The 24391-nt window shown below is 37.5% G+C and overlaps 1 protein-coding gene across 7 annotated transcripts in view; it reads left to right on the top strand.

Moving 5' to 3' along the window:
* Positions 1–8854: 8854 nt before the first annotated feature.
* The window catches only part of YTHDF3 (YTH N6-methyladenosine RNA binding protein F3), a 39754-nt gene continuing 24217 nt past the window's right edge, over positions 8855–24391 (top strand). The window contains exons 1-4 of one of the 7 annotated variants that reach the window (XM_036088919.2): positions 8855–9579; positions 10063–10087; positions 13420–13565; positions 15895–15980. In XM_036088919.2, the coding sequence (XP_035944812.1) occupies positions 13508–13565; positions 15895–15980 (144 nt within the window). In that variant the 5' untranslated portion in view covers positions 8855–9579; positions 10063–10087; positions 13420–13507. Of the gene's footprint in view, positions 9580–9691; positions 9784–9804; positions 9888–10062; positions 10088–13419; positions 13566–15894; positions 15981–24391 lie in introns of those variants that run through there. The other 6 variants (XM_036088922.2, XM_036088924.2, XM_036088926.2 and 3 more) reach the window with 6 other exon arrangements.

Raw genomic sequence — 24391 nt, 5'->3', positions numbered from 1 at the left:
TGGGCCCATGGGACTCATTCTGCTACCTCGGTACTGCAATGGGCACTTAGGGCTTCCTCTGAGCCCTGTTGCCTCCCTGGAGCCTGGCCCAGAGGTAAGGAACAGAGCTCCAGGGAGCTGGGACCTCTCACACCCACCAGCCTGGTGCTACATCTGTCACTCAACAGGGACAGCACTTTTCTCTAGGGCCCCAGCAACATGCCTCCTCTCCAACTCCTGAAATTCCTTTCAACCTTCAACCTTGGGGATTCTCATTTGCCAGGGTATACAGAGAGATTGTGGAAGAGAGAGGAAGCCGTGTTCTTGCTGATGCAATCTCTCCACTCTTTTGTCTATTCATTAGGATCTTCTTGTTATCTCTAGGCCTCTGCTTTCATTTGTTGTTGTTGTTTTTTTTAAAGATTCTATTTATTTATTTGACAGAGAGAGAGAGCACCAGTAGGGGGAGTGGCAGAGAGAGAGGGAGAAGCAGACTCCCCGCTGAGCAGGGAGCTAGACTCAGGGCTGGATCCCAGGACCCTGAGATCATGACCTGAGCCAAAGGCAGAGGCTTAACCAACTGAGCCACCCAGGCGCCCCTCTGCTTTTAAAAAAACTCAAAGACGGGAAGAGAGTCCCCCCAGCTCCCCACAGCCACATTCCTTCTCTGAACACAAACAGAAAAGCCTAGCTGCTGCTTAAATATGGAGAAAGGACCAAGATGACAGGAAGTATTGACGAAAGGGAGAGGGTTTGGGTGAACACTGATAAATATTGCAAGATTAGCATTCTGCTTCAGAGTCATAAGTAAAATCTTGGCTCCAATGAAATATTTCTCATGGGTTACTAAAGGGGAATTTAGGATTATTTGCATTTCTTAATCTGAGAATGAGTTAAAGTGCAATCACCATGGTGCTGTATAGAAAACCCCCTGGCATCTTCTCAGAAAGAACATTGGCTAAGTGCCTGCTTGGCCCAGATGCTGGACAAATGCTTCTCAACAACCTTGTGACATAGGCATGATGATCCCATTCTTAAAATGAGGAAATTGAGTGAGTGTTAAATAACTTAAGTTCACACAGCTATTCAGTAGCTTGGCAAGAATTTGAAGCCAAATACATATGACTGGAAAAATCCATGCTTTCTCTTTATTTTTCATTGCCTCTCACAGAATTCTGGATTCATGAATCGCATTGGTCCAAGATAGTATTTTATTATTTTTTTCAGTTTTTTTATGATTTTTTAAATTCCCCAAGATAATTCTGATTTTTTTGGAATTAAGTTCATCTGATATTCTTAAAAGGGATTCATAAAGTATTGTCCTGGTTAGGTAGGGCTACTGTAATAAAGTACCACAATCTGGGGGGGGGGTATTTAAAACAACAGAAATTTATTGTCTTTTAGTTCTGGAGGCTAGAGGTCAAAAGCAAGGTGTCAGCAGGTTCATGGTCTTGCTTTGCCTCTTCCTAACTTGTGGTGGCTTGCTGGAGATCCTTGCCATTCCTTGGTTTGCAGCTTCAATCTCTGTTTCTGTCATCACACTCTGTTCTTCCCTTGTGTGTATCTGTGTTTGTCTTGTAAGGATGCCAATCATATTGGATTAAAGGTCTCCCCTACTCCTACCTTATCTTAACTAATTACACCTGCAATGGCTCTATTTGGCTAAGGTACGGGGGTTAAGACTTCAACATATCCTTCTGGGGAACACAATTCAATCCATAATAAGTATGTTCTAAGTACTTTAAGATTGAATTGTTACAGAGGCACCTGGTAGGCTCAGTCAGCGGAGTGTTTGACTCTTGATCTCAGGGTTGTGAGTTCAAGCCCTATGTTGGGCCTAGAGTTTACTTAAAAAAAAAAAAAAAAAAAAAGACTGAATTGTCACAGTTTAAGCAACATAGTTACCATTTTACTACAGAGAATTAACCACCTGGTCATTAACATCTCATAAAGTGAGAAGAAAAACAGATAATAGTGAATATGTGAATATCTCAAATTTTTTGTCATTAGCCATACACTTTTGGATTTCACAATTTTTTTAAACTTAAGTGCTCGAGCAGTGTATAAAATACTCAAAATATTTACTGATCAGTTCATAATAAAAACCACTGTTGCAAAAACGCTTAACAGTTTCACAAAATATTTTTGGACATGATTTCTTAATGCTCAAAACAACCCTAACGTATTTTTCTCCATTTTAGAAATTAAGAAATTGGCATTGAGAGTGTTACATACTTGTTTAAGACATGCCTTCTGAAGAGGCATTCTTGGGATATGAACCAAGATTTTGTTAGTAAAATCCTGGAGCTCTTATCACACATCTTGCTTGGTACATTTTAATATTTAATGACAGTGATAAAGAAGATGGTAATAATGATAATTGCTAATCTTACTGAATGTTTACTATCTTTGGAGGACCGTGGCAAACACTGCACTTAATCATCTCTCATTTAATCTTTTCAAGAACGCTAAGAGGAAGGTGCAACACCAGAGCACAGAGATGGAGGGAAATTAGCCCAAGGCTACAAAGCTCATAAATGCTAACGCCACGATACACACTCAGAGGTCCTACTCCAGAGTCTGCCCTCTTAATCACTTCTATGTGACCTCCTTGACCTTGTGAAGCCTTCCTAGACAGTCTCCATTTCAGAGACCTCGTCACTTGGGCTCTTGTTACACTATTACAAACCAACTTAAGAGGGTTTATTGGCACATTACAAACCAATATATGACCATCCAAATGACTTTAAGCAAGTTACTTAATATCTTCAAATGCCAGTTGTCTCTCATGTGAAAAGGAAATATACTAGAGTGAAGCTAAATTAAATAATATATGTAAATGACCTGGTACACATCTGCCACATAATAGACATTCAGTTTATTGCATTTATGAGTCAACTGATAGGATAGTTGATTGTTTAAACGGTACTCAGGGGTTTTGGAGGAGAGGGCAATTGATTTTGACTGGTAATATCAAAGGTGTTACAGGATAAGTAACAGTTAGATCTTAATGGGAAAATGTTAACAGGCGAGGAAGGGCATGCTATAGTCTGAATGTTCCTGTCCCCCAAAATTCATGTCTAAATCCTAATGCCTAATGTGATGGTATTAGGAAGTGTGAGGCCTTTGGAAGTAATTAACTCATGAGGTCAGAGCTTTCATGAAAGAGATTAGTGTTGTTATAAAAGATAACCCCCCACTCCCAGAGATCCCGCACCCTTTCTGCTAGTGGGGGCCCCACAAGACTGTGCTGGCTTGGGGCGCCTGGGTGCCTCAGTTGGTTAAGCGTCTGCCTTCGGCTCAAATCATGATCCCAGGGTCTTGGAATCGAGTCCCACATCGGGCTCCCTGCTCAGCGGGGAGCCTGCTTCTCCCTCTCCCTCTGCCATTCCCCCTGTTTGTGTTCTCTCTCTGTCAAATAAATAAAAATAAAATCTAAAAAAAAAAAAGTGCCAGCTACGTACCAGAAAGAGGGCCCTCACTAGAACGTGACCAAACTGGAGACTTGGTCTTGACTTCCCAGACTCCAGAACTGTGAGGAATAAATTTCTGTTCCTTCTAACCTACTCAGTCTGTGGTATTTTGTTACAGCAGCCTGAAGGATCTCAGGCAGGACATTCTAGGCACAGAAGCCTTTTAGAAATAAATAGATGATTCTGCAAGCTGCCCCTGCCTCGAAGAACAATGGGGATCACAATATTGAGCGCTTTCATATGAAATCATGGGAACTGTGACCCCCACATCTATTAGTTCCACCAGTGTTGATGAGTAATTCAAAAAACATCCCTTCCGCAGCTATCAACTGTTTGTAATTTTGTATTCACATGTGTGGACCACTGCCAGTTACCCATGTCACTTTTGTAGTGATAGAAATAGATGCAGCCACTGCACTGGCCCTCTGTATCTTAAGCCTGAGGTACCGGATGCTTTTCTTCTCTACAACTGTCGCACCTGCAGCCTGAGACCAGTGAGCCACCGTACCCATAAGGGAGAGGTGAGCGCTTTGGTTTGGAGCTGGTGGGCAAGTAGCTACTTTATTTCCACATGTACCCTGCTGGGCTGAAATCAGTGGTAACTCATTTCTCATTGGCCTGGGAGAGAATTCTCTTGTCTAGTCCCATTGTGCTATTGGGGGTGGAGGAGGGGAGGGGGTAAAACTGCTATGACTATCAAGGTCACTCTGAGAGAATCAGTATTTCTTTACAAGTCATCAGTTCCAGGATTCTTGCCCCCCTCCCCTCCATCATACCACTGCTGAGTTATCCATGCTCCTGTTCACCGTGCTCCCACCATCTAGATTTTTCCTCTTTTACTGCCCATGTAATTGTTATCCATTCTTCAAGGCCCACTTCCTAATGTCTACTGATCTCCTAAAACTTCCATGGCACTGAGCACATTAATTTAATTATTTTGGAAAAGGCAGAGGACTTTCCAAAAAAATTGCCTAAAACTTGTTCAGAAAACTGGCCTAATCATCTGAAAAACTATGTTCTAATTCCAGCTCTAGCATTTTATCACCTACTATTATGATCTAAGTCTAAGTTTCTTCTTTGGCAAATGAACTGTATGCTGCCTATCCTACCTCAGAGGACTGAGGTGATGCTCATATAAGAATGTGAATCACAAACTGTAAATCATTGTCCAACTGAGGCATTAATGTGGCATATTTTATCTTCATAACTAGACAAGTTCTTTTGAGTATAAGGATCATGTCTTTTTTGCATTTCCCAAAATGATTCATGATGTGCTATAATCACAGAAAGCATTCAGTATTTGTCAATTAATAAGAAATAGTATTATTTTTACTAATGAAGAGGTCTTTTGGTCAATTTCGGGAGATTTGTATGCTCTATTATTAAATAAAATTTAATTAACATATTCATTCAGTGTTTTAAAAATCCCATGATTTTTCTGATTTTTGAATGACACAAACAAGTATTATCTTTTTGTACTCTTTTACAATCCAAATCTAATTTTACTGCTTATGCTAGATTTGTCAGAAATATCAAAATTTTCTATTTGAAGTTTCTGATTTCCAAAAAAACCCACTTGTAAAACAAAATAAAACTGGAATTTTTCAACATTTTCACATTAAAAATGAATATTTTTCCTTTTAAAATCTTTTATTTGATATATATGTGAAATTCAGGTAAGTACAAATCCCATTTAATAACATGTACTCAATCCTTGACCTTATGGTGGATTTAGTATTGACAAAAATGTTGTATTTTTATTTTTTTTAAATTTTTAATTTGAGTATAGTTAACATTCAATGTTACATTAGTCTTGGGTATACAACATAGTGATTTAGCAAGTTTATACATTATGCTCTACTCACAAGCATAGCTACCATGTTATCATACTACACTATTACAATATCATTGACTATATTCTTTATGCAGTGCCTTTTATTTCTGTGGCTTATTCATTTCCTAACTCGAAGCCTGTATCTCCCACTCCCCTTCACCCATTTTTCTCATTCCTCCACCCCTTCCCCTGTTTATAGGTCTGATTCTGCTTTTCGTTTATTCATTTCTTTTTTTCAGATTCCACATGAGTGAAATCATATTTGTCTTTCTCACTCTGACTTATTATTAGCATAATGCCCTCTAGATCCTTCCATGTTGTTGCAAATAGCATGATCTCATCCTTTTTTACAGCTATGTAATATTCCTGTGTGTGCACCTGTGTACACGTATTACATCTTCTTTATCCATTCATCTATCAATGGACACTTAGGTCAGTTCCATATCTTAGGCTATTGTAAATAATGCTAAAATAAATATAGGGGTGTGTATATCTTTTTGAGTTAGTGTTTTCATTTTTGGGTGGGGTAAATGCCCAGTAGTGGATCAGACAGTATTTCTATTTTTAATTTTTATGGACCTCCATACTGTTTTCCACAGTGGCTGCACCAATTTATATTCTTACCAACAGTGTATGAGGGCTCCTTTTTCTCCACATCCTTGCCAACTGTTATTTCTTCTCTTTTCGATTTTAGCCATTCTGACAAGAGTAAGGTGATAGCTCATCATGGTTTTGATTTGCATTTGAACATCTTTTCATGTGTCTGTTGGACATCTGTTTATCTCCTTTGGAAAAATGTCTATTCAGGTCCTCGGGCCTTCTTTTAATTGGATTGTTTGTTTTTTGAGAAAAATATTGTAACTTTCAAACATTTAAGCTAAATCTGATTTTCCCATGGGCTAGAAGGTTATATCTGACATTCTATGACTTACCCACTACTTTTAATCAACTGAAAATGACATAAAATTTGTTTAATCTACACATTGCTTTCTAATATATTTTACTCAGAGAATCGCAGTATTCATATAAAATTTTAATAATTCAGTATCATAGTATGTACCTACACAAGAAAAGAACTCTTACTTACATTGTGTCAATCACTATTCTTGTCACTTTAAATACAGTTGATTCCTATTATTCCTGGACTCTGTATTTGCAAATGCCTACTCAGTTAAAATTTATTTGTAATCTCATAATCAATACTCTGGTAAGTAAGGAAGTGAATCTGTGTAATTACGCATACACAGTTTAGTACTAATTAGCTATCTCTCATGATCTACCATCCCCTTCTTCCTTAGTAGTAAACTTTCTGGCACATAGCCACCCAGAATGGTTTCCAAGTTTCCTTCAACCAGGTATTTCCATAAGAAAAACCAGGGGGTAGGTAGAAGTAGGAAATACAATTTCTCAAAATGTCCATGAAGGAAAGAGACATGCCTTTCTTCACCTTGCTTTCTCTGGCAGGAATGTGACTACGACGTTGAGCAGCCATCTTGGATCACAGGTGGAAGTGTTATCACGAGGACGGTGGAACAACAGGCTAGAAGTCTGGATACCTAACACTGTGACAATAGCCCAAGCCCCGGACTGACAACCTCCAGACTTCTTTTATGAGAGAAAAACAGACCCCTAGCTTAAGTTCCTGTTATTTTGGACTTGATGTCACCTGCAGCCAAAACTCATTTTAACTGATACAAAAAGTGATGCAGAAGTATAGGGCCATTGCTTAGAGTTACACAGAGTAGAAGTCCACTGGATAAGGCACGAAGATGGCTGATGGGTAAATGGGGGCTGAAACCCAACCTACCCTCTCCTTTCCAAGCTTTGAACAGTGTTTTGTTTACCAAGAGCCTGATAAACCGGTGGCCTTGTAGAAAAGTGAAATTTTGTCTAGAATCAAAACTCCAGAGCAGCATTTTCCAAAATTTCATTTGCATACTCCTGGAGGCATTGGAAATGATTTTAGGTAGTCTCCTTAATGTACTTCAAAATTTAATTTAATACTAAATTAAATGGGCTTATATATTTCATGGTAGTTACCACTCCATTCTGCAAGTTCAGACCTCAGTGCTAGAAATGGCAAGAAGCAAGGAAGGAGACTATTGAGGGGCAGGAATAAAAGAAAACAGAAGCTCATCAAACATTATGTCATTAGGCAGTGTTTTATGGTGGGTAGAATACAAGCTCTGGAGCTAAACACAGCCAGGAGGCCTGTGTTTAAATCCTGGCTCTCTGTAACTAGCTGTGTTATTTTGGGTGTGTTTCTTAACCTTATTGTGTGCCAGTTTTTGTAACAGAACTAACACACAAGGATGGTGTGAGGATTTGAATAATTATTACAGTGCCTGACACATAATGAACACTCAATGAACGTAAGGTATTACCACCATTCTGGTAATTATTTAGCAAAGAAACCCAAAACTAGCCATGCTTGTTGAAAGCTTTTTTTTGCCAGGAATTGTACATATCTGACCTTACTTTAGTTATCAGGAAACTAAGGCTTAGAAAAATTCAGTAACTTTCCCAATGTTATGCAACTAATTCTAGCCCAGCCAGAATTCAAACTCAGATAGATTGGATTCCAAAGCCACGGTTTTTTAACAAAGATAATTAAGGACAAGGCCTGCAAGATTTCACAAGCTTCCTCTTGTATACTCTTTCCCCACTCATAGAATGTAGTAGCAAACTCTTTCACACTGTAAGGAGTGGAGGATGCGTAGACTGGAGAGACTGAGAACAAGAACTGGAAGGGTGGGAGAAGTCTTGGGAAGTGGCAAGAGTGTTCAGCCTGAGCCAAAAATCCGGCTGAGTCCCTGGGCCCTGTGGCAAAATGAGAGAGCATGGGAAGCTGACCAGATCTGAAAAATGCCTCTTGGTGATTTATATGAAGCAGTGGACTCTCAAGATAAGTTTCAGTTCTATTTTTCAGTGCTTCTAAAATACTGTTGCATCGTGAAACACAAAATGAATCCTGTAATTCAACAATGTTATACTTTCTCAATTATTACTTATCTGATGGCTTTGAAGTAAAGAAAGGATTTAGTCATCTAAATTATTTCTTTTTTTAGAGTCCACGTCACACCTGTTAGGCAAGGAATCTTTGCCTTTATTGCAAAAATGTTATTTCAACAAAACTTTCAAAATGTTGCAAATCGGCTGCTTTGGTTTTGCCAGTTTGCAAAAAGTAACTTAACCAGTTTCTTTTGAAACTAACTTTTAGGACTGAAAAACCTGTAACTATGTGTATGTTTCCTGAGATTATAACATTACGGGAGGGCGACACAAGTGCAGGAATTGGTGGTAAATTTGACTCCAGAGGTTATGGATTAATTATGAGTTATTCCGAGCATGTGCCTGGGGTTTGGTGAGAACGAACACTTGGCGGGCGCACCTCCTCTCTGCTTCAGTGCCCAGAGCTCTAACCCAGCCACTTTCGCTGCACGTGCTGGCTTGTGCGGAAGGCCCAGCATCTCTGTCCCGAGGGCGGTTGACTAACCCGGCCGCCCACGTGGCCTTGGATGGCCTCAGGAGGCTCTGGAGGAGGCCCGGCCACCGCTGCTCGCTCACCCGGTGCGGCTGCGACGCTGCAACCCACCACGGTCCGCTCCGCCACCAGGAGCGCGCCGCCGGCACTGCTCTACTCCCAGGCAGCCGCCGCCTCCCGCCCAGGCCTACTTCCTGCCCAGCCTGCGAGGGCATCCCGCTCGGGCCCGCTTCCCGCTGTCTCCGCCCGCCGCGCGCCCTGCATCCCGGGAGTCGCACAGAAGGAAGCCACCGAAGCGTCCCTGGAAGGTGGCGCTCGCCGCCGCACAGGCGCACTCCCTCCCCGGCGCATGCGTCCAGGGGCCGACCAGCGGTCCCCGTCTCCGGTGACGTGGCGATGCGCAGGCGGAGCCAAGGTCGGTAGCTCGCGGGCGCGCGGGTGGGGGAGGAAGAGCGAGGTGAGCAGGGACGTCAGAGTGGAGAGCGGAAGGTCAGGAAGGCTCGGAGCGGAAGTGAGACTAGGGAGTCTGTCCGCCATTGTGGACCCGAGGAGCGAAGAGCGAGAGGGGGAAGAGGAGCCTGCACGCCGAAAAGAAGGGCCCCTTCCACGGACCCCCGAGCGCGAGGCCCTCTTTCTGGCTTCTGAACGAGCGGCGGCAGCGGCGGCGGCTGGATCAGTCACTCGGCGGAGGGCGGCAGCCAACTGCTGTGAGTGCACGGGGAGAGGCCCAAGCGGCGGCGGCGGCGGCGGCGGCAGCGGCAGCAGCTCTCGGGTTGCGGTGAAGAATGTCAGCCACTAGCGTGGATCAGGTGAGGGAGCAGAGGCCTCAGGCTCGGCGAAGGCCCGAGCCCTGGAGCTCCACCCTCGCGTGGGGCTTCGGCTCCTCCCCGTCGCCGCCGCTGCCGGCCCCATAACGGTGCCTCGGGCGCAAGTTGCTGCGGTCCTGCCGCCCGGGCCGGGGCGTGCGCCCTGCCCGGGAGCCTGCGGCCGAGACGGGCGGCTGCGGAGCCGCGGTGGGTGGGGGAACGACCGCTCCTAGGGGCCTTAGGGCAATCTGAGGGCGGCAGACGTGGGGCTGAGACCAGGCGACCTCTGGGAGACGGATTTCGAGTGGCGGGTAGGAGGTTTAAAGACTGGGGGTGGTTGGGAAATTGGAGGCTATGGAGGATGTGGTGGGTTTTCCTCCTACGCGGATTGTTGAAAATAACTTGTCTTTGATAAGGTCTTTGATTAACACACTTTCTCTCTCTTTTTTTTCTTCTCATTACCACCTCTTTCGTCTTGCTGCGCAGAGACCTAAAGGGCAAGGAAATAAAGGTGAGTTTGAGTATTTTTATCTTATCTCCTAATGTTCGTCTGATGTCACTTTTAAACTTTGCCAGGGCCTTTTTGTTTGTTTTTCTCCAGTTTTTTGTTTGTTTTGAAATGTATGTTTAGAGAAATACTCATCACGGCCAAACCAGCCAAATGCTACCCAAAACTTCGGTAGTTCCTTGCTTTGAAGCTACTTTTTTAGAAACCAAACCGTACAAAAAAAACAGTTTTCTTAGTTGTATTTCAGTTAAGGAGGTATTATAAATGTGGTGACATTTCTTTAATTTTGCAATTTATCTGTATTATGTAACTTCTACCACAAAAATTTCTCCAAATGCGTGCAGATAAGTGGACATTTTGTTCGACATTGCTGGGTTATGTTAAAAAATGCAACTCAAGTTGTATTCCATGTCACATTAGTGAAAACTGTACTGTTAACCACTGGTTCTAGTGAAGTCAGTTAAAACATGAGAGAGATCAAAACTGAACAGGCATGTAATCTTGCTGTGTAGCCCTGATTGCAAGGTGTGACTCAATCTGGTATTTTAGAAAGGACTGGGAAGGAAATAATTTGTGAGGTTTCTGCTCTGGCTATATGATTTTACTTTTCAGTTAAAAAAAACCCCAAAAAACCATTGAAAGTAAAGCATTTAAAAAAAAATAAGTGTTTTTTGGTGTCTATTAATATGGAACAATACAGTCAACTGACTGAAACATTATGACATTAATCATGTGACATTAGTAAGTATAGAACAATAACTGCTTTCTTGGGATAGTGCCAATTAACATTACAGTGAATTATAGATTTATAACATTTTGTAATAGGGCCTGAAATTAGACTAAATAGAATTATGCTTCCTGTTTTTTATTTCAGTTAGTAAAGTATTACCTAGAAAATAATATGTATAGTAGCTTTTTAGATGTAAGTTCAAGGTCTTTATTGGTGCTCTTTATATTCTTAGGGTTTTTATTTGCCTTTGCAAATTTGAAAAGAATAGGTTCTGAGTACTCAGGTCAGTTAATTTTGAGTTGTAGTACAGTTTGAGAATTTGTACATACCAGATAAATGGCACTGTATCAGGTAGCATAAATTTATTGTTTTGTTTTGATTAAAGATGTATTTTGGGGGAGTATATACACATTTAGAAGTTCTAATTTTTAGAGTTAAAAGTTCAATTTTAGGATTATTTTCCGTTGTAAGCATAAACCTCAGAGTTTGATATTGTTTATTTTAAATGTTTTAAAATATTGTAAATTTCAAAAGAGTGATCCATTAATTTTTTTTTTTTTGCTAGTTTGCTCATGAGGAAGTATATAGACTTGGAGATACATGAAATCTGTGGTCATTATTGCCTAGCATAAATTATTTTATCCTAGATCTGTGGGGAGGTGGCACTTTGCAAGGCTATTTGAAATGCTAAGTGTTTTGTGTTACCTGCTTTAAGGTAAGTATGCAAGTTCAATGAAGTACTTACTTGTTTGACAAAACAGAATAAAGCATCTACAGCATTGTAAGCCATTACTGAGTTACTGTTAAGTTTGATTGTGATATAGTCATTTCCCTTAGGTATGTCCTAGTGATTTCCCTGATATAGATATAAGTTATCTATGACAATAATTGCATATTGACATTTATACATAAGTATTTTTTGGGTTAAAATTTTTTTGATCCATCAGCATAGCCTTTTTTAGATGTATCTAGACACACACAGAGTATTTATTTGGATAGCTCTTTATTCCAAGAAATTTTCTTTCTTTCACCCTTATTGTTCCATTCATAGTTTTATCCATGGATAGAACGGTGGACTGGGATTCCTAGGAGACCTGTGTTCTAATACTTCCTGTGGCTACTGACTTGCCAAGTGAGCTTGAACACATTGCACCTTTTGGTCAGAATTTCCCCTCTATCTACAAAATAAAAGTGATAATTCTAGCTGTAAATCCTATTATATGTTATGATGAATTACAATTACAGTAGTCCACTGCTCTAGTTGCCATTTTATTTGCTGGATTTATTTTCACCTTCCTCACCTCATCTATTTTCAAGGTGCAGGGAGACTGTTGCCTAAGACATGGCAGGAGGGAAAAACTCTACTGGCCTAAGAGTATTGGTAATCATTTAAGATGCTTTCAAATGGTAGATGCTGCAAGTGCACAAATACACGTATACGTCACTTGTATTTTTATGCCCCTGCAGGGAGAGTTACAAGGCGAAGGCAGCACCTGCAGTGAACTGATACAAGTAGCTTTGTGTGTGTTTGAGAAAAACTACTGTGCCTTAGCTGACTTGGTTTTCAAGCCAGTAAAACTGTTTTACAGTTCTGTTTACCTTTGTGAAGCAGAAAGCAGTTATTTTTCTTGAACTACAGCCTGAATATTCTAAGACTATTGAGTATTAAACTTGAATTCAACTTCTCAAACATGAAAAATACATGTCGCTGAGGAGTTGTCAAAGTTGTGAAAGCATAATCCTTTTCAGATGACTTAATTTCAGAGATGCTGTATTTCCTTTCTGAATTATCTTCATTTGACACTGTGAGCCTAACACCTGTCTTAGTGTCTTTGATTTTCTAAGTTTTTTCCTGTATATCCTTAAGGATTTAAGTGCACTAACAGCTAAAATTTTAAAGGAATTCTGTATCAATCTCTTTGTAAGGCAAAAATGCTTTCCTAGTATAAGTAATAATTCTAGGTTTACTTTTTTTGTAAGTTTGAGTTCTTTTTAGGTAATAGATTTTCCTTATGTTAAATGTTAGAACTCTTTATTATCCTTGGCTAGGGTAGTACTGAAGGATAGTAGAAATTTAAGGATAATTTAACTATTGGTCCATAATTTATTTTTATTGGTTCATAATTTGAAACTGATTTTATATCACTTTTATTTATTAATAACCAGAATTTTTGCTTGCCAGAATAAAAGGGTACCTCTCCTTTCCCTGCAGGCACCACAGATAAAAGTGTCAGATCCTGTACTCCTAGCAGCCTTGCTACCAGCTTCCTCCTGTGCCTTAAGTGTATAAATAGACAAATATATGGAAAGGAATTTATCTTTTCCCTCCTCTCTTCCCCCCATCCCTTCCCAACAGAGAGACAGAATTGTTTGGTAAAATTGCAGTTTAAAAGAATTAGGTTGAATTTGGCTGTATTTTAGTGTTTCAGAAAAGTAGTGGAAAATGCAGTGTTTTGGCAGTGTTCTTTTGTATCCTGTCTCCACACTCCCTCTGGAAATGATTGCAAAGCACTTTATTGTCATTTTAGGCTTCATTTTATTATTAATCCTCAAAACATTCCTTTAAGGAGATAGAGGGTATATGGTATTGTCGCTGTTTTTGTAGGTGGGAAAACATGATGCACAGATCTGTTGACTTTCCTAACTTGATGTAGTCAGGACCAGAGCAAAGAATCACCTGGCTCCTAAGGCCCATGTTCTATCTTGATTTGACTCTGCTTCATAGAGCAGAGGAAACAGGCGAAGAATCATGTAAGTCATCTGTTCTTTTTTCCCTGAAGAACTTGTACAGACTATGGGACTGGCTTGGATATCTTTGCTATTTAATGGCTTTCAGTCTCCAAGACATTAGATTGTCATTAAGTAATGTTCAAAAACTAAAGTCTTTAAAGACAGTTGAATTTCTTAAGGAAAGGTATGCTTCTGAAATTCAAGGGCTAGCCTCTTATTCAGATTCTAATTTAATGCAAATTGCTTGTTAGTATTCATGAAATACTTTTAATTAAATATTTTTTCCTTAGATTGACATACTCCTTGAATAATCTTTTAGAACTTTTTAGACATATTTATGCATCATTTATGCACAGACCGTAGACTGTATATTTACTTAGTGCATGAGAATATTTTGTTCTTAGTCTCAGCATCTTAGAATTAGAAGATAAAGAATAGAACAGAGGAAATGAGTAAGAGTAGCACCATAATATAGATTTAGACAGATTTTAAGTGGGTACTTTTTACTATTATTAGCAGCATGGACTAAATTTCTGAGAATCTGATGAATACAAGAAATAGATAGTTGTGATTTTGAAATGGGTAGCTGTTTCAGATAATAACATATACTAGTATCATAGTCCAATAGTGTAGTGAGGATTTTTTTTTTTTCCCAGAGGTAATAGACCTTGCATAACCACCTTTGATAAAGGGGTGGTAAAGCCAGTGGTGAAGGACAAGAGGTATGTTAGAATCTCTTGGGCTGAAATGATTAGCCCGGCAGAAAAAACCTAAGGTACCCTTCTCTTTATTTTTGTTTCTAGTAGCTGTTATATGTTTAAATTCTAGGGAGCACATTTAGCTCAACTCTGGTTCTTGGAATCCTTACCAAATACAGTTAAACCACCTCAGTGGAGCCAAGATCAAGGTGACCTTCATGTTGCTCTTGTGATTTGAGGGCAATGTAGTATCATAAGAGGTCTACTTTGAAGGCTTCACAGAGTAGTATCATTTCTTTGAGTGATCATTAGTGGCAAAGAGTGAAGGGATTTCACCTATCTTTGCTCCCATGCCACTGTCAGCTTGTAATAATTACATTTTTGGTGATCTAAACTCTTGGAAAATTAGGGAAAATAAAAATATGATGATGCTCTAGAGGAACACACAACTTAAATTCATTGCCCCCAGCCTTAATTTATAGTAACTCTGTGACACTGTATTTTTAAGCAGGGAATTTTCAGATTCTGAAAGGGTTTTTTTTGTTTTTGTTTCTAAGGGATTAGTCAACAAACATAAGAAACTTTAAGCTTTTTTCATCTCACGTGTTTCAAAAGTAGAATAGTATATTTAGACAGTGTCATCATATCAAGTGTTAGCCTTGTAAAACTTCTGTTTATGTGGTCCTAAAGTAATTTTTAGTCTTTTTGGATCTTGTAATATTTTATGTAGTAATAATAGCCAAGATTATTGAATACTGTCTTTGAATTCTCAGATGAAATGAGGTAGGTACTGTTAATTACCTCCTTGAACAGAGAAGTAGAGTTAGAGAGACTAAGCCACTAACTAGAGATCACCCCGCTTCTCAGTGTTAGACTTGGGATTCAAACCCAGGACTTGACTTCTAGTCTGTGCTCAAAAGCACTCTGAGACTGCATTTAGAGAATAACAACTTTATAAAGCATTTTGGGAAATGATCTCTGAACAAATACAGCATTATAAATTATTCTCTGGTTTTCTTATGTGTTTGAAGAATAATCATGGTTATCTTTAGTGTCTTCGTTTGTACTTTCAAGTGAAAGTTTTTGTAATTTTTTGGTTTAGAATTAGGGGCCTTTTTATTTAGATTTTTTATAATTTATTCCTTGTGATAACTGCTTCAATGAATTCTAGCCACTTTCTTTAACTGGGAACATTTAAGACATTTACTCTAACTTAAGTTACCAAGGAAAGTTATTTCATTTTTTATTTACCTTTCTTGTACTAAAGTATATAGAGATTTAACAAAGGTAGAGAACATTCAGCAATCGATTGTCTACAACACTATTTGAAGTGTTTATTTTAGATTCAAATATAGTATCAGGGAACCCTTCCAACAATTTAACTGCTTGCAACAATGTTGAAATTGAGATATTTACATTATGTTTTTGGTAATGGGAAGTGTATATATAGTTTATGTAATCTTGGGTATATACAAGATTTGTAAGTTTTTGGTTGCACATAAATATTTGTACCTATATTAAGTTAAATTTTTAACAAAAAACAACTCAGGATAACTTTTTCTGAGTTGGTCAAAAAATATTGCAAATGTTAGGTTATTCTGTCAGTTTCATAAAGATAATTACCACGCATCTAATATAAACATATTTTTTAGTTTCAGTACAAAACGGTTCGATTCATCAAAAAGATGCTGTAAATGATGATGATTTTGAGCCATACTTAAGTAGCCAGACAAATCAGGTAAGTCTGACAGTCCCATATTTAGGAAATTAAACTTACATTAGTATTAATGGATTTTTCAAATAGTTATTTTAATTGAGGCTAACCATGACATGTAGCAATCTAGTGTGCCTGCATGATACTGAGTAACAGTTGCAGGTTTGTGGTACAGGAGAATTCTTTGGAAATTCTAGGTGGCTGAAACTAGATTGTGAAATATAAAGATTTTAAGATGGACATTATTTGTATATGGTATGGTAGACTTTTTTTTTTTTAATTTTGAAAGAATAACCTTTTAATGTTGCTGCCATATCTTCATAGCCAAAGCAAATTACAAGGTTTAATTAGCTACACGTTTGTGGGAAAGGAGTAATTATGCCTGAAATTCTGGTTAAATGTAGTGTTTTCTCTTTTATAAGGTATTCCAGTTTGAATTTCGTTGAGAATTAAAGTTTTAATACAGCCAGTTAATGTAGGGAATAGAAGATTTATAAACACGCTTGCCTTCTATGTTGTAGACTTGGAGAATTTCATAAAATCAAATAAACTGGTGACTTTTGAGGTTCTTTTGTATTTAGATTTTTCACAGATAATTGTGTGAGTTTGTATACAGGTATAATTTAGGTTTAAGCATTGAAAAACGAAAGAGTATTCTTTGGTCTCTTTGGTCTCTATATACTGTTTCTGCATTCATTTGTTAATGTAAATTAAAAAAATAAACTTTCATTATTAACCAGTTTTTTGGGAAAGAATATTAAAACTGCTTTCGTTGTTTTGCTTAAAAAAAGGTATATGAAAAATGTACCATGAAATCTTAACTTCTAGATTTTTTTTAAACTGTAAAAGAACAAGGAAACAAATATCATTGTAGGCCTTTAGAGTTGTAGGGAAAGTTTGAAAAGAAGTAGTTCCCAATTTGTGGTATGTAGGATTGTTTTTAGGAGTGTGGAGAGCCATGGTTCTGTTCAACCTGATCTACCCCTTGGTCATTTCTCGTTAACCACCCACTTCTGTCTGTTGATCTACATTCATAGCTTGTATTGGGAGGGAATAAATAAATGAGAAAGAATAAAAACGGTTGATAAAATCTATGAATGTTTGGCTGCTCATAAAAGAATGAAAAAATTATTTCATTCTTATATAATCTAACTTTATGATCTTGGTAACAGATTTACTTTGCACTTAAAGGTTGTGAAAGAAATGTATAACTGGAAATTAGGGAGATCATTGTTTTGAATTGCAGTGCACGTTTTAAAAGAAATGTTCAGTATCCTATTATTTGGGCCCATACAGTAATCTCAGTTAACATCTCTTATGGCAGTGTTTCCAACTTTTTTTTAGAAATTCTGATATTATGAAGTATAGTAGATATTTTCTCAGAAAGGTCTTCATGATCAGATGAGTTTGGGAAATTGTTTTAAATATTAAATAATTGAATTTTTTTGCTACTTGATTTTATACTTTATGTGTTACAATGTAAAATGATTTTCTAAGACAAGGATATAGTTACAAAGATCCTCTTGTTTTCAAACAACCTCTGTTTTCAAGGAATTTTAATGGAATGTAAATGTTTGAGAATTGTAACCAGTAAGAATTCTCTTGTTTTACGTGGTAACAGATTATATAATTTATTTGTCACAGGGGCTTAGAAGATTGTTTTTTTGGCATTCCACAGAGGTGCTTCAGGTCTGCCTAGGGAAAACCAGGGGAGAGTACTCTTGATCCCATCCCCTGAAGCAACCAGAGCTGTGCTCTGCTTTTTATCTGTTTTATATGTTGGAATTCTGCATAAGATTGCACTTGTAAAAAAAAAACTTTGGAAGTGTCAGAAAACTGTTATTTTCTAACAGTAGAAGAGATTTGTTTAGTGAACCCAATTTTTAAATTGTATTTATAAAAGTTTCCTTATTTTGGGACAAAAATAATCTAAAAAAGATTTGTTTTAATGTGATGTTTGAATAGAAAGTCGTATGCTTTCTATTAATAGGTTTTTTATGATATTTGAATATATTTTCATGTGCTATTTAAAGAGAAGTTTTAAAATTTGATGCCACTCAGGCTGTACTCTCCTCCCTCTTCTTGTCAGTACTAACGAATAGGTTTTTAGCAATTAGCTTTCTGTAATACTAAAAATAATTACTGTAACCAGAGCACATATTATTTACCTTTGAAGGAGTACTCACACTATAGAATGTTGAAAACTGGGTTTATTGGAGAGAAAAATTGAAAATTATCTGAAATCTTAGAGATGATTTGTATAAGACTTCAAGTTACTCATAACACCTAGGTAAAAGAGAAAATTTTTAAAAATTGACCTTTTAAAGCAGGTTAGTGAAAACTAGAAATATTGGTGAAATATCTCAAGTAATTAGCTACATATTATTTATTTTATTTTATTTTTTAAAGATTTTATTTATTTATTTGACACACACACACACACACACACACACGGCGAGAGAGAGGGAACACAAGCAGGGGCAGTGGGAGAGGGAGAAGCAGGCTTCCTGCCTAGCAGGGAACCCGATGTGGGGCTCAATCCCAGGACCCTGGGTCCATGACCTGAGCCGAAGGCAGACTCTTAACGACTGAGCCAGCCAGGCGCCCCATTAGTAACATATTAAAATTATGTAAGCATTTATAGTTCAATGTTCAATTAAAAAATTTTTCAATTAAATGTGTCGTATGTCTTTAAATTAAATTCCTTCATCTGATTTTAATATTGTGAATAAGAAAAATGAATCTTTTGTCTGGAAAAGTGTTTAATTTTTTGGCTAATGACTTAAATTGTTTTGTATACTTTAGATCTAATTCAGATCAAATCCAAGGATACTTTAAAAACAGGTTGTTGGCCTTCCGTGGTAGCATGTTCTATTTTCTAGTGCTCAGTTTCTTAAGGGATAATTTTTATAGTTATTTGAAAAGTAACTGTTCATCCTTCAGGTCTTAAAATTAGTTCTCTAAAGTTCCTCAGAATAATCGGGTAATTAAGTTGATTGGAAGATTTAGGTTTAAATGGTACTGTTAAAGATGCCGTGTAATTTGTGCATATAAATTTGAAGAATAACTTGGAAAAATTAAGTTTGAGTTTGTCTGCTTGTCTATATGGGAAAATAAATTCCTAGCCATGTTTGTCAGAGAAGTGGAATAGAGAACTAAGAAAGTAAAAAATATTTTGAATTTTGTTACTTATCGTCCTGGCCATCACTGCCCTTAGTTAAGGTTTTCATTATCTCTGCCTGTTGGAGTGATTTTCTAACTAGTAATTCTATATTGCCACTCAGCAATCTTCTTAAAGTCCAAGTCTGTGCCACTGTCATGTTAAAGAGTTACCACAGCTTCACAACAGTGGATACATTTGATCTATGAGTGCCCTTAAAATTGCTCCATTTCCCTCCCTGCCTTGTCTTTGGTCAACTTTCTCTAGTTTGCTTGAGGATATAGGAGTCACTGTTTTCTAAGAATATAAATATTTTCTGAATATTTTCTTTCATGATCTCACTCTTTGTATGATCTGTACACACACACAGACTCCTATATCTATCCCTTGATGAAGTCTCTTCTGATTCTCCCAGTTACTTGCTTCCCTGCTCTTTGTACTAGAGTGGTTGTTTTGCTTTGCTTGTACTTCCATTACAGTACCTATCAAATTTCAGGGTATATGTGTCTTCCCCACTAGACCTGGGAAGTGTTCCAGGTCAGAGTCCATGTTCTTCATCTTTTTGTCTCCAGTGACTGGCACTGTATCTGGCGCATAGTAGGCATTTATTAAGTGTTGAATTAATGGATTGCTTTATCTGCTAGAATTAGGGAACAAAGAATTACAGCTGAAATATTTAGGTTAACTGGGTACCACGTATAATACATTTTTTGGTGACATCCTTGTGATTAGATATGCGTAGGGTATACTTTTTGAAAAGTATAATAATATTTTTAAAGTTTTAGAAGAAAATACACATAAGCATTAAAAGTATTCTAAACTGTTCTGGAGTTTGAAGTACCTCAAGTTCTTAATAGAAAACAGTTTTTGTTTTTCTCTGTACGGAAGTGCTTTTATTGGTGAATTACGCCTTTCCCTTTCTAATTGAACTTCTGGGATATTTATAGCTGCTTCTTTCTTGGAAAGAAAGTAAAAATGGATCTTAAGTTTCTGTGTGAAAGACAAGCTATGATTGAGTTGTATTAAAATGTCTCAAGTCAGAGCAGTAATCATGAACTTCTTGTTCAAGTTTTGAGATATTAGAAAAACAGTTGATGTATATCATAAGACTAAGAAATAATTATAATAAAATTATAAGGAAGATCTTTTAATTTTTTCTGTATTTTAGATTGCAAATTAAAAAAAAAAAAACTAGGGATGTCTGGGTGGCTCAGTCAGTGAAGTGTCTGCCTTTGGCTCAGATCATGATCCCAGGGTCCTGGGACCGAGTCCCTCATTGGGCTCCTTGCTCAGGGAGGAGCCTGCTTCTCCCTCTGCCTGATGCTCCCCCTGCTTGTGCGTGCACTCTCTCTCTCTCTCTCTCTGACAAATAAATAAAATCTTAAAAAATTTTAAAAACTAAAGGTAAAAGGCCTTACTCCTATACTTTCATATAGCAGTTTGTAGTTAGCACGGTAGATTTTAGAAAATCTTTACAATTGATAAGACCAGCAGGTATTATCCTCATTTTACCAACGAAGTCAGGATTAGAGAAATTACATGATCTGATGAGATCACGGACATAGAAAGTAAAAGATTAAAGAATTGAGTCCATATCCTTGACTACTACATAACACCATGAGTTTTTATTCTTTAAGATCTGGTATAGGTCTGAAATTATATCTTGTGTTTGGGGATTAATTTACATTTTAAAGGAGCAAGTTGTATTAACAAATATAACTATTGTTGATTGAATACTTCATGTGTCTTAGGCACTGTATCTTTATTTCCTTTTAGTAGATGAGAAAACAATTCACAGTTTAAGTAACTTGGCTACTTTCACATAGCTGATAAGTACCTGGGCTGGGATTAAAGTTTAGACATCTCATGGCTTCACTTCAACCTTATGTTAAATGGCCTCCCCAGATTGTGTTTCTAAGTTAATGCTGTGGGTAAAGGGTCTGTGGATCTGTTTTTACAAGTATGTTTCATTATATTCATTGATTTTTTTTTTTAGTCACTTTATATATTTATGTATTGATGTAATTTTTCCTCTTCCAAATAGTACTTTGACTGTGAGGGAAACTTCAAACATTTCACATCATTTGGTTTAAAGGTTGCATATCTTTAAAGAATATAGTAAAATTTCACTATAACCAGTTTCCAAATTATGAGTGTACTATTAAAGTGATTATTTGAACATAAACTGTTATATTGATTATATCTCATTATAACTAGGTTTGAAGTAAAAGATGAAAGTAAGTTTTCAGTTGTTATTTTCCATCATCAGTAAGTGGAACTTTTGTTTCTCTTCACTACTAAGGTAGATTCCTTTGATTGATATTCCATATAGCTAGCAATTAAAAATATGTCTTAAATTTAGCAGAACATATTTTTAAATATTTCCAGTTACAGTTGAAATTCTACTAATTCAAAATGTGTTGACCATATCTTACTTTGAAACTCTGAAAGTTTCCTATAGCTTTGTTCTTACTAGAACCCAAAATGAAGCCTTGCCTTTAGAAGCTGGTTAAGTACTTTGATGGAGCTAAGGAAAAAAAACATCTCATTCAGCTGAAACTACTGAAAAAACTGGAAAAATGAATGGGTAGTGTTTGATAAACTGTAGAAAGCCACTTATCCAATATACTCAAGTATAGGTGGCAGCAGTAACACTGGACAGCTCTATAGTCAGGTAGGGACAGCACTGTATTTCTGCTTATTAGCCAGAGCTGTCTGTTTGATAGCAGTTGTGACTAATAGAACACACTTTAAAGTAATTTAAACTTATTATTTTGATAAAATCAATAATTCACAGGTGAAGTAGTAAAAATTATGATTTAAAAAAATAATTGATAAGTTACCTAATAAAAGCCCCCATACCCTAAAGAGTTTGGGCCTGGTCCAGCCCCATAGGTAACAGAGTTGGCAGAATTTGTTTTCCCATTCCCCAGAGAATATTGGCTTCCTTTTTTTAGGAATTAGTACAGATTAGATAATCAGTTAAAACAGGGTGGACAAACTAGCCTGGGGATCATATCCAGTCTATGCCCTGTTTTCTTTGGAAAAAACCCTAAGCTAGTAGCTTTTTAAAGGGTTGTTAAAAAAAAAAAAAAAGAAAGAAAGAAAGATGACTGACAGCAACTAGAGATTATTTGGCTTACAAAGCTTGAAATATTTACTCTTTGACCTTTAGTTTGCTAACCTCTGAATTACTATGATATAGATGATACAGATAAGTTACGAACTTGGTAGGTAACTGCAAAATTCAGCGTTTGTGATGGTGAAATAAGGATATTCAACATGGGGCGCCTGGGTGGCTCAGTTGTTAAGCGGCTGCCTTCATCTCAGGTCATGATCCCAGGGTCATGGGATCGAGCCCTGCATCGGGCTCCCTGCTCAGTGGGAAGCCTTCTTCCCCCTCTCCTAACCCCCTTGCTTGTGTTCCCTCTCTTGCTGTGTCTTTCTCTGTCAAATAAGTAAATAAAATCTTTAAAAAAAAAAAATTCAATGTAAGTTAGAAGTGTAATTTGGAAAAACTTGATTATAAGGAATGAACTTTAAAAACTTTCTACCTCGGGGCACCTGGGTGGCTCAGTTGGTTAAGCATCTGCCTTCGGCTCAGGTCATGATCTCCAGGTCCTGGGATGGAGCCCCACATTGGACTCGCTGCTTAGCGGGGAGTCTGCTTCTCCCTCTCCCTCTCCTTTTGCCTCTCCCCCTGCTTGTGCTCTCTCGGTCTCTCTCACTCTCTCAAATAAATAAATAAACTTTCTACCTGGTCTGATTTTTCACTCTCACATCCAGGTAAGGACGTATTGAGTCCAGATTTCAGTGCCAGCATTCTAAATTAAAACTTTGAAACTGATTACCTCCCTATTCAGCACAGCTCTCTTGCTCTTCCCCGATGTGGGATTTATTCACTTCCCTGTGTTTTGTGTCTCTTTAACTGTAGGTTTTCTTTTAGAATGAACGTATCAGTATTTTTCACAATGTAGGCATTCAGTAAGTGGTTGAAATAAATAATAAAGTAATAAAAGGATCTTTTTTAGCAACTTCAAAAAAAAGATAATTTTTAAAACTATGTTAATCACGGGCACCTGGGTGGCTCAGTCAGTTAAGCGTCTGCCTTTGGCTCAGGTCATGATCCCGGGGTCCAGGAATCGAGCCCCGCATCAGGCTCCCTGCTCAATGGGGAGTCTGCTTTTCCCTCTCCCTCTGTCCCTCCCCCCTGCGTGCTCTCTCTTGCATACTCTCTCAAGTGAATAATATCTTAAAAAAAATATGTTAATCTATTATATATGTTATATTGGCTGACCTATTCATTTTTATTAAGCTTTTTAAGTGTTTTATATCACAGGGACCTCCTTGTCAGTGTGAAGCCCTTTGAGTACTTTTATTTTTAGCAAATAATTCAGTGATCGGGTTACACACTTGTGTGTGCGCATGCGCGCGCGCTCTTCATGGCTAGTAAAGTTTAATCATTACTAATTTCTGAAAGATTTTTTCCTTTGAAAAACATTGTTGGTGATTGTGAGCTTTCCTCGGGCTTCTCTTTTATTCAGTATGGCAGTCAGTATGGCCAGTGTTGGACTGTGTGGTGTTGCCAGTACTGTTGTGGTTCCAAAAATGTTCGTTATTTCCTTCATACTAATATTGTGAGCATTCTTTGAATATATTTTTAAATATAGTTAATAATTATGTAATACCGTTAAAGAATATGTTCAATTAAATTAGTAAACAGTAACCCATTTATTTCCCATTTTGAATATAGTAAAATATATTGAGTATATTTAAAAAGTCCTTTTTTTCTTTAAGTAGTCCTAAGTGACAGAGTTGTTTTTGTTTTTAAGTCCAAGCTTTGCTGGAAATACTCAGTAAGTCTATGTCACAATTATTAATTTAAATGCAACCTTTATTTGATTCTCATAAGTTATTTTTATATCAGTTATATCAGAATCATTTCAAAGGACAAAATCTTAAATTAACTTTCTCATAGATAGTGGACAATTTCAACAGTTGTGAGGTGTGTCAAAGTTAACTTAATAGTGATAATATCTCAGTGTTCATTGATAGGCCTTTGAAAGAAATTTCAGTTGAATTCCAGGTAGTATTTATGAAGTTACTGTTACATATTTATATTGATACACTTTCTTGGATGGGAAAGTAGTGGCAGCATAGTTCTGAGAGGGTAACAGAAAAAAAAAGTTAAATACTTTGCTCCAGGGGACTTAGGATAAGAATGCCTCTATATATTAAGTGAATTATCAGCCCTTAGAATGGTATTCACCCTTAT

This window comes from Halichoerus grypus, chromosome 5 (genome assembly GCF_964656455.1).
Source record: "Halichoerus grypus chromosome 5, mHalGry1.hap1.1, whole genome shotgun sequence".
Lineage (NCBI taxonomy): Eukaryota > Metazoa > Chordata > Mammalia > Carnivora > Phocidae > Halichoerus > Halichoerus grypus.
This window is presented reverse-complemented; position numbering and strand designations above follow the sequence as displayed.